This window comes from Pseudopipra pipra, chromosome 13 (assembly GCF_036250125.1).
Source record: "Pseudopipra pipra isolate bDixPip1 chromosome 13, bDixPip1.hap1, whole genome shotgun sequence".
Taxonomy (NCBI): Eukaryota; Metazoa; Chordata; class Aves; order Passeriformes; family Pipridae; genus Pseudopipra; species Pseudopipra pipra.
The window spans coordinates 14,631,323-14,650,647 of NC_087561.1; the positions used below are offsets into that span (position 1 = coordinate 14,631,323).

At 36.4% G+C, this 19,325-nt stretch overlaps 1 protein-coding gene across 5 annotated transcripts in view; it reads right to left on the reverse strand.

The window, feature by feature from the left end:
• PCDH11X (protocadherin 11 X-linked) overlaps positions 1-19,325 on the reverse strand; it is a 455,646-nt gene that overhangs the window by 391,236 nt on the left and 45,085 nt on the right. For 4 of the 5 annotated variants that reach the window (XM_064670112.1, XM_064670114.1, XM_064670116.1 and 1 more), the window contains exons 2-3: positions 17,952-18,535; positions 1,508-1,555 (exon numbers count right to left, since the gene is read on the reverse strand). In XM_064670112.1, the coding sequence (XP_064526182.1) occupies positions 1,508-1,555; positions 17,952-18,491 (588 nt within the window). In that variant the 5' untranslated portion in view covers positions 18,492-18,535. The remainder of the gene's footprint in view (positions 1-1,507; positions 1,556-17,951; positions 18,536-19,325) is intronic. The other variant, XM_064670115.1, reaches the window with a different exon arrangement.

The following is a 19,325-nucleotide window of genomic DNA, read 5'->3' on the forward strand; positions in this document are numbered from 1 at the left end:
TCCCAAGAGTGCAAGGTTCCTGATTTCTCATTACTTGTAAAGGATTTGTATTCACTGTATCTTGCTACCCACTATTAAATGAATGCATTTATAGCTTCTACACACTCCTATGTAAGGATATACTCAATCATTGATTTGTTTTCTCAAAGCCAGAATTTGACCCTATGTGAGTAATCATTTATTTCATGGGAAAGAACTATTCACCCACATATCAAAAATTGCTATGCCACTTGCACAGAATTTGTGACAACAATAAGTTGCAACTAGGGATAGTATAAAGTGAACTTGAACACATTTTGAAGCAATAAAACAAATACAGTTTTGGCTGCTTTAGCAGCAGGCATGAAAATATAAACCCTGCAAATTGTTTCCAAACCAAGATATACATTTTGAACCAATTAGGGTAAACTTTAGAATGGTAATTCTATGCTGATCTCCATGAAGGCAGAGCATGAGTTTCTCCCTCATATTCAATCTGACAAGCAGTTATTTGAAATAAATTTCATAATTACTGAGAAATTATAAATTATATACTCTATGCTTTAACATAGATTAAAGGGGGAAAAAAATCTAACAGAAGTCACAGTAAAAACAACCTGTCAGCTCTCTTTTACTTCTTTATTTGTACTCAAGTTGACAGATGGGCACTGATTATTCTGTCATTAGATCCCACAACTACAACAAACACTTCCAACACGTGTCCCTACATCTGCATACCCATCTCTGCTTTTCTTATCAAGTATGGGAAAGGTATTTTTCATTATAGCATATTAATTTGATATAAAATATCATGCTTTGGTTCCCCATCAGTAGCAATAAACTACTGGAGAAACAAAAAGGAATGCAAAGATCACTTCCAAGTTCATTATTAACACTTGAATAATTTTCTATAGAAGAAAATATTATCCATGAGTATTTCTCCCTATTCATTACAGGTTTACATACCTTTTTAAACCATAAAAATATATTACAGAGAAGTAGATTTTCTCTTAATGCAAGCAAGCTTATTTCACGTTGTTTAAGGGATAATTTAACAAACCCATTTTCTGAGAATAGATATTTCTCACATTCTGAACATTCAAAAAAATGAAACATTCAAGAAATATATTTTTAAGATTATAAATATCTAATTCTCTCCGTCATGAGCAAAGAAATTGAGAGCTAAACCAAGAAACATGAAGAAAAACCTTGAGGATTAAATTCTTGATGTTGAAGTAAATGGCTCTATCATCCTTAAAACCTCAGTGAAGTTAAAGAGTATATAGAGTACCTTTGGCCATTAAAACGACTGGTAGAAATAATCTGCTACATCAGTGTCTCCAGCACTACAGAAGGATGGGAGTGAGAAATAAAAAAGCTTTAAAGAGGCTCTGGCCCTGATCACAAGATTCAGCATCAGGTTAATGAGGATCTCTGTTACCTTATTCCATTTTCATAACATATTTTTTAGTGGATTTACATACACAGCCTCTCAGATAATGAAACCTTCTTGTTGAACACTCCCTACCTGATCATTTGTAATGGATCCAAATGTCCTTTTCGGAGCTGTTTTGGGCTGTCATGTAAATAAAAAATTAGAGAGTATTTTAAAAATTGTAACATTTAGGTAGTTTAATATACACATAATCAACGACACATGGACACATAGTGTGACTAAAAACTAGAAGAGCTTTTAGCACTACAGACAGGACTGTATGTGACAAAGTGCACCACAAGTCTACACATAGATATATCACAGTATTTCACCACAGTGTTTTGTTAAATCTATGGGGTACTGACTACCTGGATGTTGTCGAGAAGAATGGGAAAAAAGAGCAACTTCTGGCTAATACTGATAACAGTGACACGGTCTGCTGTGTTCAAAACACCTTATGAACTTACACTTGCAGACCAGTAAGTTGATAGAACACAGTAATTTCTCAAAGAAAGAGGGAAGGGAAGGAACATTGTGCTAAATAACCACACAAAACAGACTGTGATACAAAGTATTCAAATTAAGAAAGGCTACTAGTGATTATTTCTTAAACATACAATTGATGTATTTGTATATCATAATTATCTATTGTTAACTGACAAAGAGGAGAACAACACTGTCTTCAATCTTCATTCCAGAGAATATTCTGAATTTTTAGAGAAAAACACAAGGGCAAAGACAGCTCACTGTTTTGTGTCTACAGCTTCACTCTATACTTATTATCAATACTTCTCTTCATGTACTGTAAATAACAAACACATCATATGATGTGTGTCTTTAGTTCAGCTGAATCTGAAACCGAAGGGAAAGGCCAGACAACATGCAAATCTCAAACTTTTGCTAATGTTCTGTGAATTTCAACGAATATTGCAACAACCTAGAAGTACACATCTATTACATTGCCACAATATTCTTCAGAGAAAAAAAAGGAAGAAAAACATTAAAATATCAGCTTCTTATTAGAAAGGAAATCAGTAATGCATTAAAGTAACCACTTAATAAAAACATCTTTTGCTGAAATGTAGATGTGTGTTGAAAGGGCCCTAAAATCTTTTCAGAAAGTCCAGATAATAATGCATGTTTGCCTACTGTTAGTTATTTCAGATGTAGCAACACAGAAAACTTTTGCAGGTCCCAGACACTTTTTCCTTCTCTGTTTTTGTCAAGTCATATGGAACTGCTCTGTAACTCTGCTGTTATGTTAGCAAAGAAAAAAGTATAGCAGCATAATTTCAGTTCTTTGTGCTGAAATCTGGCCCAGTTGTACAACGGACAACATTTTTAATAAAAGCTAAAAATTAAACTTACATTTTTCTTTCAAAGGTAATACTTTGGACGTGAAATTGTGAATTCCTAAAGCCGAGTCAAAAGCTTAAACACAAAATATTCTACCTGACAGGCAATAATGGATCTATGTTTCTATAACGAGTGCATAGTAACACACTCAGATCAAAACTATTGTATTGTAGCTCTAATAAAGGTTCTTTATCTTCTATTACTTACACAGTGTGTCATTTACTGTCCATGTTAGACAGCTGCCCTGCATAAAGACTCCACAGTCAGTACTCTCATGATATCCCACATCTTACAACCCGAAGTCACTTGAAATATGTGTTCCTAGTACTGGCAGTCACCTCGTGAACTGAGTGGCAGAACTTCAAGGGAGAAAAAGAAAATTACAAAGGTAAGAAATGTTTATAACGCAAACCTCAGCAGATGCAAATTTGCTTACAGATTTGAAACATTCTCTTTGTCAAAGAAGCTACAGCCTTTTCATCTGTAGGCCAAGATTCCTATGACTTTTGGTAATTTATGATTTTCTGTCAGTGTCATGCACTGTTTCAATCGGTTTCCTTTGAAGCAAGCAAAAGCTTAGGTTGGAATAAACAGAACTTAAAGGTCCAGATCAGCTACAAAAATAGGACTTGGAAGCTTCCAATTATGCATAAACCTAAAGTGTATTTTGTACATTTGGAATCCTAATTAGCTCTGTTCCTACATTAAAGTTAAGGACATATTACCAGCATTGTCTATATCATAACTTGCTTCTTTTCTACCTGCAATTCTATAAGAGCTTCTACAAATGCAAAACAATGCCAACAATCTCCTCTCCATGTACACAACCCCACACAAAACTGTACTTGTCCTGTGAAGCAGGCAGCAAGCAAAACACTGGAGATGGGATCAATAGAACACAAGGGTTATAATGAACCATTTCATACTGGAAAGGAACAGTAAAAAGTACAACATGGAATGAAGAAGCAGACAATCAATGCATCTAATACTGATTCTCTGAAAAAAGAAGAAAAAAGGGCTGTGGAGTTTACCTGAACAGGAAATTACTTCTTTATGTTACTGTAACAAAACTTAAACAGTTCTAACAATTACATTGCTCCTCAAGCCTTTAAGATGATTTGACTCTTTCTGCAAAGATTCCCTTTGAATCTTGTCATATTCTAAACACTGTGAACTTTATTTTCTAAGATAGATAGCTATAAAATAAAGATTTTTTTTTTTATAAGGTGGAATATTTTTGCATCCTACTCAATTCCTGACATTTAGTTGTGGAACGTGTTTATTTGATCATGTTCACTTCACTGAGGAAAAACAATTAGAGACAGTGAATACCATATTTTTAATATGTTTACTTTTTTGCTGCCCTAATTTCTCCAGTCTACACTTAAGCAAGCCTGAAAGTCCATACTTAAAAAGTGTTAATATTTTTAATCTACAAGTTTTACAGGGAAGAGAACAGGAAGAGCTGGAAAGTGGCAACACACATACACTTCACATTTTCAAGACAACACCAGGTTTCATGACTAACTCTTTTTCCGTATTACAGCTCTGGTCTCTGAAATGCTGTTTCAAGTTGGGTTGTTTTTTTTACAATGAAATCTAATTTCTCTTTTGAAAAATGGATTGTAATTAAAAACAAACAAAAAAATTCAAAACCTAAAAGAAAATAGAAACCTGAAGCTTCTCTTTTAATAAAAATTAATTTCATCTATCTCTACAAACTGGGGTAGGAGTAATGGTGTATCCACATTACTTCAAGAACCTGACATAAAATTACCAAGATAATTGCTTTCCAAAAAACTGGGCCATTTTTGGGTAGTCTTGCACAATGCACTGTAGACACACAATTATATATTTCAGAAAAATATGCAGCTGCACCCCAAAACTTTAAGGAATCTATGTTCACAATACTCTTGCCACATGAAGAGCAAGAGCACAGTAACTAAAGATAGGAAATTGAAGTACAGAGACATTTTATCAATTGTCCGAGGCTTGCAGCTTATCTGAAAAAGGCAATCACTTCTGAATTATCAATCACGTTTAAAGATAAACTTTAGAACATTAAAGTCTGCAAACAAAACTTTAGAATTTTAAACTTCAAGCAAAGTTCTCTCATTTAGAGATACTTTGGCCTAAACAAGAGACGTCAATAGCAGCTGGTAACAACCAGGGAGATAATCTCCCCTCTTAATCTCCTCTATTATAGTTGTTCAGAAATGTTCACAGACATTCTATTGAACAAAAACCTACATTTTCAATAAACCTGAGGGGACACAGATTCAGGTATGAAATATGTTTGAGCTTCACTCTGAATTCCCATGATAAAGCTCCACATACCTGACTTGCCCTTCAGTATGTTTCTGTCTTTGGAGTTCCGCTATAGATCCATAATGAAGAAAAAAAAATTAGGATTTATGTGAGGCAACAATATATTCCACAAGTGAATATTTGCATTATCTCTGTGTGACAACTACATATTTGCTCAATTTCCTAGCTGAGAACAGCAACAGGCACCGAACTGAGTGCCTCTGAAAAAGAGAAATAAATGAGCACAAGTCTCTAACGCAGCATTGTGCCTTTGGAGGGAAGCACTAACAATTCTGTATTGCTGCTCACAACAGCTCCTAAATCACAACCTCATTTGGCCTCGACAGCCAAACAAGGTCTCTGAGGCTCCCAGTGGCACATTTTGGAGCTCTCAGGCGGACACTGCCGGGGTGTTGGTGTGCTGTGAACCTGCAGTGCCCTCCTGCTCACTACCTGCTCTGTGAGCACATCAGGACTTTCAGGTGGAAGGAGATGAAAACTGACAGCCACTTGTACACAAGAAAATAGAAACAACTGAGGCATTTCTGGAAATTCCTTTACCCTGAAGCAGAGATTGTCTGGCATCCTCAGCTTCCAATAATTTCAGTGGAAACTGAGGGTGATAGGTACAAATGGATTTGGCTTGTGACAAACGGAAAAACAAAAAATAGCAGACTGGAAACGTTTGCCCTTTGTTAAAAAGCAGTATAAATATTTGCAAATCAACATTCATTAATGTATAGTTGCTCTCTCATTCCCTCTTATACACACACATACACAAAAATTCAGCTGAGCTGTATGATATCTTTAAATCCATGGCATCCTAAACAAGACAAATCCATACCCTAACCTCTGATGCTGTAGCTTTTTCAAGGGGTTATTTAACAAGATTGTCTTATTTGATCTAAGACCCTTCAAAAGCTAAAGTTCAGCTGTGGGCTAAAGCACTGTATCTTCCCTTTATGTTTACACTTTTAGGAAAAAATGTTGACAAAACTTTCATAATGTACATGTCTCACTGTTTTATGAATGTTGACATTAAAAAATCCACAGCCTTAGTGCAGAAAATTCACTATTCGTCTGGACAAAAATACAACAGCATGAGGAAAAAAATTCTAGTAGAAAAGAGTTTACATCTTCCATATGGAGTAGATTTCCCCCAGATTCCACAAACAGGCTTTAGGAATTCTAGCCTGTCCCAAATACTGCTGAAGTGACCCAACCATAAGTCTCTTTCAAGGCCTCCACTCTGCAGGGCTTTGTAAAACTCAAAATAAGAAAAATGTGTGTGTGTGTGTGACGTTTAACTTCTGTGGGATCAGTTTTGCTTTTGAAAGAAATAAAGCTATACTTTTTCAAGGAATGAAAACTTATCCTTTTTTTATTACTCTCAGAAAATAACAGTGAAACTACCATATTAAACTGCAAAAGCATGTGACGTAAGTAAGTGCAAGATGCCACTTCACTGCACATTGGAAGATAATAAATAATACTGAAATTTCAGAGTAATAAATCAGAGACAGTTGCTGAGAAGACACACGGAGAGACACTAAATACTAAAAATAGTCCCAGGGACACTGAATTCTAAAACTCATTAAATAAAAGTCTTTTCATCACAGTGATCAAGGAATGTAGGGGATAAACCAAAGATGTGTTTTCTGGTGCTGGATTTATCAGGAAGGCAACTTGACTTCTTCCTCCTCCAGTGTTACTAACTCCTATTTATCTGAATCACTAGAACTGAAGCAAGATAAAAAGGAAGAAACATTTCCTTACTGTAAGGCAATAACTCGAGTCTGAAAGTCAATTTGGAAAAGAAATCTCATGCTACCTGTGTGTATTGAAAGTTCTGGTAAATAAATTGCTATGACTTGCTCCTTAATGATTTATATTCCAAGAAGAAGTTTCCCTGGGAGTTTGGAATCAAAAATCTTAAAAGTGTATTTGATATATATTTCTCTATATAGTTATACTCAAGAATATATTCCTTTCTATAAACAAAAATAAAATTCCAATTTCACTCTAATTGAATACACTTGTGATATTTCCAAGACTTAAAGTCAGAGATGAAATTGATATCACTGATTTGCAAGAGAAATAAATTTAAGAATATTAGAATGTCATGTTTATGGGGAAAACACCAAACACTCATGATTCCATTCCAGCTTTTCTCCTCAGTTTTTGTTCATGGTTCATATTCCTGAGTAGCAGTACAGTTGTGAATATACATTAAAAATTATGGCTAAGGATTTTCTGTCTAAGAGGAAAAAAAAATATAAAACCTCCTATAAAACCACAGAACACCATAAGACAATATTTAAGGATTCAGAACACCAGCTTCAGAAGGTAAATATATTATCCATCTCCTGTTGCAAAGATCTAGATTAGTCTCACCAGGTAACATGTATCCTTCAATAAATTGTAAACTGAGACAAGCTCTCCCACAGCTCACGGGAAAAAATGCAGAGAGTGGTTAATCTTGGTAGTAAAGTGAGTGATGGGGTGGATCTCCACAGGAAGGCTAAAGCCAGGTTAAATAAAACAGCTCAAGAGTTATTTAGCAATGTGATTGACCTCACACTAACTGTACTAAACCAGAAAAAGCAAATTAAGCAAAGATAGTTGAAGTCATTTCTGCCCAGTAACGACTCGTACAGCCCAAGTGAAAGTAAAAAGCAAGCTTTCCCATGTCTGGATACACATAAAGTACTTTCCTGAGGTTAATTCAATCACTGTCCTAAAACAGATGTCTCCAAATAACAGGACACATATTGTTTGTGGTACAACAAAACTTAGTAATATGCACGCACAGAGATTGGACCTGCGGCCTCTTCCTCAGTGCAAAATATCAACAGCTTTTGGGCAGCTAACATGATTTCAGCCACAAAGGTGTCAGTGTGGCAAACAAGAACTGAAAAGTTTCCCCAGACTCCTCACAACTGCTCCTGTATGATAATAACCCCCGGTTAAACAACCATCACAGTGCCCAGAGAATTAATCTTACTTTCAGACACTTGCTAGCAAAGACAGCATCTCTCAGCCACATGCAGATTAGAACTAGGAAAGTGGTTGGAAGAAAGCACCCTCTGGGGATGATAACATGCTCTGAATAATTCAATGTGAAGTTTAGCCTTCATACTCTAAAAATGTGATGTAAACAGCTGAATCTACCAAAACAAAACCAGTAAAATAAACGAACACAAAAATCCAGCAATAACATGTTAGCTTATGTTCATCACTTGGGAAACTGACCATCAGCATGGAAAACAAAGCACACCTCAAACACTTTAGCTTAAACAGTCCTTAATTTGCTACTTAGACACAGAGACTCAGCCTACTCTTGAATTGTACATTAATTAATTTCTATTTCTTTATTTTAAAGAGTTTAGTGTTTTGTTAGGATTCTTGCATGTTAAGGTATTAAGTCATGAACAAAAATTCAATTTTTTATGTTTATGAAGCAGTGAATGAACAGTTGGTTCTGAATTCAAAATTTTTGTTAGGCATGTTTCTATTTTTAACATACGCCTAGGATGTTCTACCAAATATTACATCTGTCATTAGACATCAAATTCAAAGATACTGAAAGAAGACAAAGCAAGTGCTCTCCAAGGCAGGATTCAGTTGATTTGTTCACAGAAATCTGCAGGACTGCTCCGTACAACAAAAGTGTTTTCAGTTGTTATGTGGATTCACAATATAGAGCACTATCTGCAAATCCTAAGGTGACACTAAATTTGTTATGCATTCTACCTACAGAGGCAAAACTCTAGTTCCACACTCAATTAACTTTACTGGTAACATAAGAGGAGGCCTACTGTGGATATATGTGGAAGCACCCATTGTGAAATGTAAAATTAAGTGAAATATGTTTTGAAATCCAGCATTATGGCTTTTAACAAAACAGCAAACCTAAACTAAATTAGTGAAAGTGAGTATGACAGCTGAAGCAACAGAGCTTCCAAGAGGGCTAAGCATTATTAAAGTTTTTCCTTATTATGCTCTTAGGCACAATCTGATTAGTTCCAACAGCTGCCCAGCAGGAAAAGCCAACCCATCATTCCACAGTAATATGTGGAGTAACACATCTCTTTAGTTTTCAGTGATTCCACATCCAGGTAGCACAGAGCATTGCAGCATGAACTTTTGTCTTTTGATCTACAGTGATACTGATTATTTCCAATGCAAATTCCCAATCAGCACAGTGTAAGCTACTACCCTAAAACCTCTTCTGATGGATAAACTTGTTCCACCCACAAGCATATAGAGAGAAAAAAGAAAGAAAAAAAAAAAGAAAAAAGAGGAGGAAAAGAAAATCCACTGTGCACAACTGTTAGTCAGGTCTCTGTTGGTGGCAATGAGTAACAAAATGAATTTTTTTTTTACCTTGCTTGTGAAACTCAGTGGCCTGAAGCATATGCTATGCTGTGACAAATATGTAGCTGAACTTCAAAACAATACTAAAAATAGATTCTGAAAGGTTTCACTCTTGTTTGTGGGAACTCTCTAGTATTACCTGAATAATACAAGAGTGATGAGGAGACTGGTGGTTTTACCATTTCTTCCAGTCTCCTGGATGTTAAAGTATGACTTCAACACACCTGACTGTGAAAGGTTTTGAGCCTGGGAGAGGCATTTCAAAATCTGAATAATAAAAAACCAAAAATATTCAGAAGCAAATATTAAAACACACACTAAGAACATTTTTCTCCTGAATGACAATTTTTGGGGAGTGAGAGACAACTACTGGACTACTTCAGAATTTAAATGAAAAAAAAAAAAGACATTCAATTAGTGTAAAATCTGACACAGAACTAAGTAATCTAGAAACTTCAAGGAACTTGTTCAAGTTCTGATACTGGACAATAATAGCAAGTATCTTGGATATTCATTTTGGATGAATACTTCATTTAGGTAAAACAACAAAAGGTGTGCAAGGCTGATGGAAAGCAGGAAAATTCTATCGATCCTTCAGGGTTTGTTTGTAAGAATGACTTTCAAATTATGGTATTCACAATATTTGTTGGCTTTCCAAAGAAAGGTCTATTCACAAAAAAAATTATATGTAAGTGACAGAATACTATTTTTTATATTAGATGGGAAGCAGGTTGAGGAAAAAACAGAAACTACTCTTTTGTTTATACCTTTTGAACTGCTGTAGCTTTTTTTGAAAAATCCCTAATGGAAATGAGGATGAAAATTATATGGCTGGGTTAAAATGAAGAGGAAAATGCAGTCTCCAAGTAAAAAAGTCATATAATATCCCATTCTGAAAAGCACAGAGGAATATCCTGACTCAAAAGAAAAAGAGAAGAGAAAAAGAGAAACAGAAAATGTCAATTTGCTTGAAAAAGCAGAGAATAAACTACAATTATTCGACTTTGGAACATCAGCAATAACCAAAGCAAGAATACACATCACATTAATAGAGCCAGCAATTACAGCACAATAAGAGAAAAATGTATTTCAATACTGACAGCTGATGACTCAGAATTCATTCCTTTTCCCAATGTTTCTTTTTGTTTCTTCAGAATTGTCTAAAATGCTCTTTGCTATGTGTCCCAGCTTCAAAAGCTCTATGGGACTTAAGTGTTCAGACCAATTATGTTTCTGGGTTAGAGAATATAAATTACTTTGCAATAAACCTTTCTTTCAGGAATAAAAATAACCGTACTAATGCAGTCAAGTGCCACAATCCATAGTTGACACTCAATTTAAATATATTCTTTGATAGCTAAAAGAATAAAATTCTAGATTTACCTATTTCTCTTCCTTGTACTTCTTCTTAAAAGGAAGAAAAATATTATATACAATGTATTTGGGGGGGAACTAGCTAAGAATATTTAAATCTTTATCACTAAAATCCAATAGTACAAAGCCAAAAGCAAAATTAAAATCAAGAACACATTATTAGCATAAAAGTTACTTTAGCTGATTCTGAACATGACATTTCATATTTTTCTAGAAATTTGCCTCAGAGGTGCATTACATTGCCATTGTAAACATAAAAATTCACCATTCACATGAGGCTACTCCAGTGTAGCTGCTTAAGAATACAACACACCTTTTGTAACTTGGCTTGACGTTGCAGATTTGCAGTTCCAATATCAGGCATAGATGCAAAACAAAGTATAATTTCATTTAGATGAGGGGTATTTTAGTGCTATTATTGTGGCTTTCTGTTCAGAGCATTATAGATTGTGTAATTGGCCATTTCTTTCCTTATAAATGAAACAATTGTTTTCTCAATGTATTTTGGGAAAATGCTCATTTCTCTGTGTAGTCTATACTTGGTTTCCAGAGGACTGTGCAAACAAACCCTTATTCTTTTGTACTCAGAAAGCATCACCACATCTGTGGTAACTGGCAATCTGATCCGTCCGGACGTCAGCAAAAGATAATGTTCATCTAAGATAGATGAAGTTCTCCATTTGACAGATTTGTGCCTTCCAGCTTGAGTCTATCATCCCTTCCCCTCAGAAACATGCTAAGTTATATAGTATTGTTTCATGACAGCTAGTGTGAAAATCAGAGCCTCGAATGCAGCAAGATACACCAACTTGTCCCTCACCCTAACTCACTGAACTCGCCGTGCCTGGAAGCAAGACTTTCTCCTCCAGTCCTCATTCAATCCCCAAAGGGATGTCAGGATAACGGAACCTGACAGTTTTACAGCAATAATGCCATAAACCACCCTAAAGGAGCCTTGTATCAACCAACAAGAGGCAATTACCTTGACTCTTGACTCGCTACCACCAGTCAGAGCGGAGTTTTATCTCCTCAGAGACACTCAGAGCTGTAAGAATGCAAATCAGCTGGTTTTCCCTTTTAAAGCTCAGACCCACTGACTTTTTCAAAATACGTTCACAGATGACCACTTGTCTGTCCAGATTTCTCTAGACAAATTACTACTACAATATTTTTATTCCATTACAAGACTTTCTCATAAGAATCATATATTTCATACAGTAAGAAAAATGAGTTAATGAGGGGGGAGGATTTGTAAGAAGGTGCATGTTTAACTACAGCATAAAATAAATGTAAAAAATTCAGCCACATTTACTAGACAGGGTTGCTAATAAAAAAGAAACTAGAAAGTGCAAGAATACTCTGCTATTAGTGGGCTACAATAAATTTACAAAGAATTTTTGATAGCAGGAGAAAAATTAACTGGAACTGCTTAATCATGTTTGTGTCTAGCTGCAATATTCAGTAAGACCTGACAATATTAATAAATATCTGTTTACATGTAGGAAAAAAGCTCTATCTTGGCAGTTTTTTCACAGAATGCAGATGTTGATAACAACCACCCCAGGCTTTCTGTGACCTACTTAAAGGGCCAATATACCACTTCACTGTCCTCTCATGCTGCTGAAGCCTACCCAGAAGAATTATCCACATTAATTTAATCCACATTAATTCCAGTGTGACTAGCTCATTCAAACATAGTTGGAGAGTAAAAGTGAGGGTTGATGCTTCAGCTCCCACTGAAAGGAATGAAAGGATAAAAAAGGACAGAAATGAGAGATTCAAGCAGCTCATGTTTGGGACAGTGAAGTTGATCTGGTGAACACCGTGTTACAAAAATCTAAGTCTGTGTCACTGTGCACTGAGTTTGCAGGGAACTTAACCATTCTATCTTCCTCTTTCTCTATGTACTGAACTTCTAGGTAATCCTGGTGGAACATTTAAACACAAGGAGACCGCAGAAAAGTTCTGTTTGCCCTCCTCCACTGTTACAGTTTTAACTTTCAAATCTGTGTCACTGCTGACAATATAATTATAGACCCAGACTTCATCATATTGGACTTTCCGATTCTCATTTAACTACAAATCTATTCTGTAAATTTAACTACCTTTCTAGATTTCTTTTTACATAAAACACATCTTCTATTCTTGATCTTGATAGGGATATGAGCTACTTGATCCGGAACTATTGTGAGACTCAGAAATAACCCAGTTGCAAAAGCTGAAATATGATGATTTGTGATCTCCACCTTTCATGGGCCACGGAATTGATAAACTGTATCAGAAAGAAGAGGAAACTTCTACTGAAAGACATCACAAAGATGATTTACAGCAGCAAGATGTAACTCTCCTCGTCAGAGGCAAGACTGACTTACTGCGAGACTGAGTGAGAATCTATTTTGTCAGATTACAGAGGTATGAACTGACAACTACAAAAAGATTATTATATTATTCTAGAAGGAATGCACCAGCTGCTTCTGACAGGTAAATACAGCAGAACTACTGTGATAGGTCAAAGAAACAGAACTAAAACAGTAACACCAATCTAATTTCCTCCCTAAACTGTTACAGAGTAAAGCAACAACCTATTAGCACACAGGATTAGCTCACAGAAGAAAATGCTCTGTTCCTGTTGCAACTATGCAACTTCTAATGTATATGACATTCTACTTATCAAGAAATACTAAGCAATCAATATTAAAATATTATTTAAAACATGCACTTATATGAATCATTTTGGAAGGAGATGTGACTCTCCATTGCAGTACTCCAAGCCGCAATTTGACTCTGAACCAGCTCCCCTTTTTAACATCCAATAGAACAAAGAAATGCTTCACACTAAAATCTTCGTACTCAAAGCAGAAGCCTGTGACGCCTTTCCATTCTAAGTATATTAATCAGGTTATACTAAATATTAGTTTGCCTTGAACTCAAATATAAGTGTACTGAAGTAGTGTAATCAACAACAGCATGTAGGTATTTTTAACGCTGTGGTGGCATTGCCAGGGACAACGTACAGGTTACATCAGTCTGGGAATGATGGGAATGCCCTGAAGAGGTGAACAAAGCCCTGTAGGCTTAGTTGCCTAATAGGCTAAACCAGAACACTAGTATATTTAGATTAATCCTGAATCAGGAATCACCATTTATTAAAGTTTCAGTTTAAAATTTGCTCTTGCATCCTGCTATTTTAAGATACTACTTCTGTTTATGAATGCCCAACTCTTTTTCCCTATCATTTCCCATTTATACTTTAAGTAGTTACCTCAACAGAGACAAAAATCAGTGGGTTTCCATCTGGCCATTTTTTTCTCTGAACTACTTCATTATCTTAGCTGCCCTTTCTACCAACTCCTACCATCACTGTTGTGCCATCTTGCTGCCCAATCCAGCTGTTTCTCATTTTAAATGCCTTTTCTTTTATTGTTAAATATGATCTAAGTTCTCCCTCCTACCCTTGTTCACAGTAAACACTGTTTACCATGTGAAACCTTCATGTCATCCTCTCCATGGTCACCTTTGGGCACCTCAGCAGAGAAACACAGTCTTTTATAATTCTTTGCACAACAACTCCTTTGGATAACAGCAAGATGCCTTGCATGACTGTGTCCTCTTTTCTACTAACAGCAAAACTGTTGCCTTTTTAGAGTTCATCCATTTCAGACACCTGGGAAGTTTTGAAGCTTCATACCACAAATCAGTTACATATAAAGAAGTTTTTCTCCATTGAGGTATGTTTCGATAAAATGCAGGTAGACAAAAAATACTCGTGCTAATTTGTGTAGTAATCAAAGCACTCTCTTGTCTTAAATAAGTCAAATCCTGCATTACAGAGCTTCCACATATATATATATATATAAAAAATTTTGTTTTCTACTCTTTCAAAAGGATTTTTAAAAAGAGGGAAGATATTAAAATAACATAAAGTCTTTCATACAGTTAAAAGACTTTATCATTTTTTTATGTACTTTGCAAAAGAAACTGAATACAACAATTACATGTAACCTTTTCCCCACAATTTCAAAGGGCCAGTAAGGTAAGTGCAACAAAGTGAGGAAATGTTGTAACACATGATGGTTACCTTCCCAAAGAGCTACAGAGTTACTGAAAATGTGTTAAAAACCTATAAACGATTCATCTGAGTTTGTAGAGAGAGGTTTGTTCTTTTTTTAGACATTGTAATGGGAAAAATCTCTATCTTCTGGCAAAATAGATCTGGGCTTCACACAGGCAACAAGCAAATTTTAGCTGAATTTCTTTCAAAATTGAAGTGTAAATGGAAAACTTTCTCTGCACAACTTGTCACTTTTCTATTACTTTCTCTCCAAAATACAGAGCAACACATTTCACTCTGATGCTGTGCACACTTAAGCACCAGCTTTTCTGCTTCTATGAAGGGATTTTCCTATCTTATCATCTCCTGCTCCTCTGCCATCCTCCAAGTAAGCTGCCCTGCCCATCAGTTTCATATTGAGTGCTTCCCAAAATTCCCCACGACTATCATGTCAGCCCTGCCAGACTCATCCTGCTCAGAAGGTACAACAGTTTCTGTTCTGCAGCTTCCCCATGTTTCTCTATGCTGGTTATAGAAGGAAGGAAAAGGTCACCACATCTCCAAAGCCAGAAGACATCAGTATCTTCAGAGTGTACATCAAAAACCAGAGGAGGATAATGCACATAAAGAGTATTTGGGGAGGAAAGGCAAGCAGGAGCAACACCACCCTTGTGCGCCTGTCACTCTCTCTCTTTATATTTCAGTATTACCCAGGAAAGAATTCTCAGGCACCACAACTCTTCCTTCCTTTTTCATCTCCTTAATCTTCCCCAGGGAGGGATGGATCCATGTATATCACAGAATCACAGAATGGTTTGGGTGGATAGGACCTCAAAGGTCCTGTTACAATCCCCTGTCATGTGCAGGAACATCTTCCACTGTCCCAGGTTAAAAGGTCCTCTCCAACTCTCTTGCAGCCTCTCCAGGTACTGGAAGGCCTCAAAAAGGTCACCCTAGAGCCTTCTTTCTCCAGGCTGACCAATCCCAACTCTCTCAGCCTTTCCTCATAGGAGAGGTGTTTCATTGCTCTAATCATCTTCATGGCCTTCCTCTGCAATATATGTTGGATTTCCTGCCTGCTCACCAGAATCTTTCATTTCTTCTACTTTTTTATTCCTCTTATGTTCACTTTTGATATTAACATTTAAAAACTACCAATAGAAACTAGACATACTATTCCAAAGGTTGTCTGGCTGTCCTAAACACCTTCATGGCTTTACAGATATTTCCCAAGGTATGTGGAATTGCTGACTTATTTGAAGGCAGTGGATCCATAACTCAAAAAGTACCTGAACAACAGGCATGCAAGAGAAAAATGCATTTAATTCCTTTAGAGGATCTGACTACAGGGCTGTCATTTTACAAATTATTTCAGTTGTGGCATGTGCAGCACAAGATTTCAGAACATTCAGTCCGTACCAGTGTGTGTTTAACCTCATCACCTTTCTTTCCATTATGTGGTAAAAGCAGTTTTTCAGAGACACTTGAATCACCATATAACAGGTTCTTTTTAATTTTTTTTCCCCTAATTAAAAATTAAGTAATTTGTTATTTGAAAGTTATTTGCACATTTATTGGTAAAACCCCTCTCTGGCAGAGCATCTTGATCTCACACTGCATCTCTAGACAAGGCCTTATGAGCTACACTACCTTTGGTAGAGCTGTAGCTTGTGTTTTAGATGAGCTCCCACTTGTGTGACACAAATGTGCTACCACTCTGCTGATCTCTTACATTCTCTTTCTGAATACACAGTCCGAAAATAAACTCAAAAACACGTCTGCTATTGTGGTGATCTGAACTGTTGCTCACTCAGTCCCAGGGACTCCTGATTTTGCCATTTTCTATAGTTTTCCTTTTCCTACAATAACAGCACTTTTCTCTCAGATAACTAACATTTCTCTGTTTAGACCACTGAGAGCAGACAGGCATATGTGGGATTTCTTTTTTTTTTTTTTTTTTTACCTTTTGGATGGCTTACTAGAAATGCCCAGTGGGATGCAGTTTTCTGAAAGAGATTTTTGTCTTTGTCCAGCTTAGGACCCACACTAACACAACTACTTCATCTTCCAAGCAATTTAAAAGAGCAAAAATAATAATAATAAAAAAATAGTTTTATTAAATTGTTAGTAAGTACTGATATATGTGAATCTCAGCTATCAAGTCAGTCAAGAAATATATTGGCCTATATAGTCTGTATTTTTCTAGTCATTAATGAGAGTCAGATTGGTTGCTGAGCAGCCAAACCACAAAATAAATCCTTATTCCAAATAAAGGGAAATGAAGGCATTTTCAGCTTCCCCCAATAGTTTTAGGACAAGTGTCTTTCTTGTTCTAAACTCTCTATTTTAGCAAACTCAAATGAAAGTTATCCTGTATTTAGCAATCACACACTCTTGTTTATATAAACACCACATGCTTTTATGTTATTCTTTTGTTCCTTAATTGCAGTTCTCCTGTTCTTGGGTAGAAAGAGTAAAAGAAAAAAGAATAAGAAATATTTGCACTGGCACTGCTATGCTTGCATTTGTGCATATCTTGGACTTTCTCCTGCCCAGACACTACAAAGCTGCTTTGACAAATGGACTCTTTCATTGTGGAACAGCTCATCAATATACAGATAAGCATCACATCAACTTCTGGGCGAAGTTCTACTGCTCAAATCTAACAGTTGTGCAAGAGACACCAACAAAAAAATGTTTACAAAAAGATGGGAGACATAAACCTAATGCAAAATACTATTGCACTTGGCACTGTCACCCACCTTTCATGGTCTAAGACAACTGACAGCCAAAGTGTACAAACACTTTGAATTTTGGTAGAGAGCTCATGAAGACATGGATGTTTCATCACAGCGTTACACAGATATGCACATGCACAAACAGCTCTCCACAAAGTGAAGGTACAGTGCAGTAAATGCACTCAGGGGTACAGATTCACACTTCAAGACGTACCTGCACTGCACCACAGCTCTGGCACACACCTTCAGAATTCTAATGGGGTGGTAAGGACTGGCAACATTTGTGGGAAGACAGTAACACAGACAGTTACACAGAAGAATGGAAGAGACTCACCTTGAGCAGCTCATAATGCTGAATCCCATTGACACCGATGTCTGGATCGATGGCAGACGGGACAGAATAGCGAGAATTAATTGCTGTGTTTTCAGGGATAGAGATGTTAATCACTGTGGAGGGAAAAAGGGGGGCGTTGTCATTTATATCCTCTATTAGGAATCTGATCTTGACCAGTCTGAAAACTTCATCAGGCAAAACAGCCACCTCCACCTCATAGAAGCAGCGGTTCTCGCTGAAGATGCCAGCACAGAGCTTCTCCCGGTCGATGCGGTTTGCAGCCGTGAAAATCTCCCCAGTGTTCTCCTCTACCCTGACCAGTGGCACATCCCCAGTCTTGTACACGAGCTTGAACTGCAGTGGTGAGGAAAGGGGCACGTCTGGGTCCAGTGTTAGGTTAAGATCCTTGAGCAAATTGCCAATGAGGACATTTTCAGGCAGTTCTTCCCGCACGGTGTAATTCTTCTCCTGTGCGCCAGATTGGAATACAATACAGGCTAATAAGACTGCCAAGAGGTAGGTTCCAGACAGCAAGTCCATCTCCAGAATGACTAATGAGTATTCGTTTAGAACACCAGGAGTAGCTGGAAAAAGGAAAAGAAAAACTCTTAAAAACTTAGGGAATATTGGGTTCTTAAAGTAACAGAGACATGAAATGAGTACCTATCCTGTGGCAAACCACCTGAACTGTTTTAACACCCAATAAATAAAGTGGCATTTGACTTAATCCTTCGTAAAAATGCATAACATTTCTTGCACAACTTTTTACTTGAAAATATTACTTAAACACTGAGGAAAGAATCTTAGAACTGGATCAGACCAAATGAAGAAATAAGTACAGAAATCCCTGTTTCCAGCAAGAGATATTTCTTTACTCCTTGGGAAAACTTCTTCCTTTGATTCCTCTACCACATTGTCCTCTATTTTTTTTGTTTGCAAAGAAAAAAGCAGGCAAGAAGTTTTCAAGAACCATCTGCTGAGAAACAGATCTTTTTATACTTCTTGATTAAAAGATGGGAAACCAAAAACACTTGTCTTAATTCTCCCCCAAGTTTTACACTGACAAAATTATGTAATGTTTGTTAACAACCACAAAAAAATCTGGCTATTTTTAATTGAGGAACTTAAACTGGCAAGAAAAATGTTATCTAGGTGGATGTCTGGTGAACTTCAGCCAACAATGGGTGGAAATCTGTCTGGTGAACTGTAAGAAATTTCATATAATTTTAAATCTCTGTTCATATATAAGCAAAGTACTTTGGAATACCTTTAAAGTGAGATAAAGATTTGTTCTACATAGAAGAAAATTCTGTACTTTTCAACCTAGGTTCTGAATAACAATGTATTCCCTCATAAGATTGTTAACAACCTCAA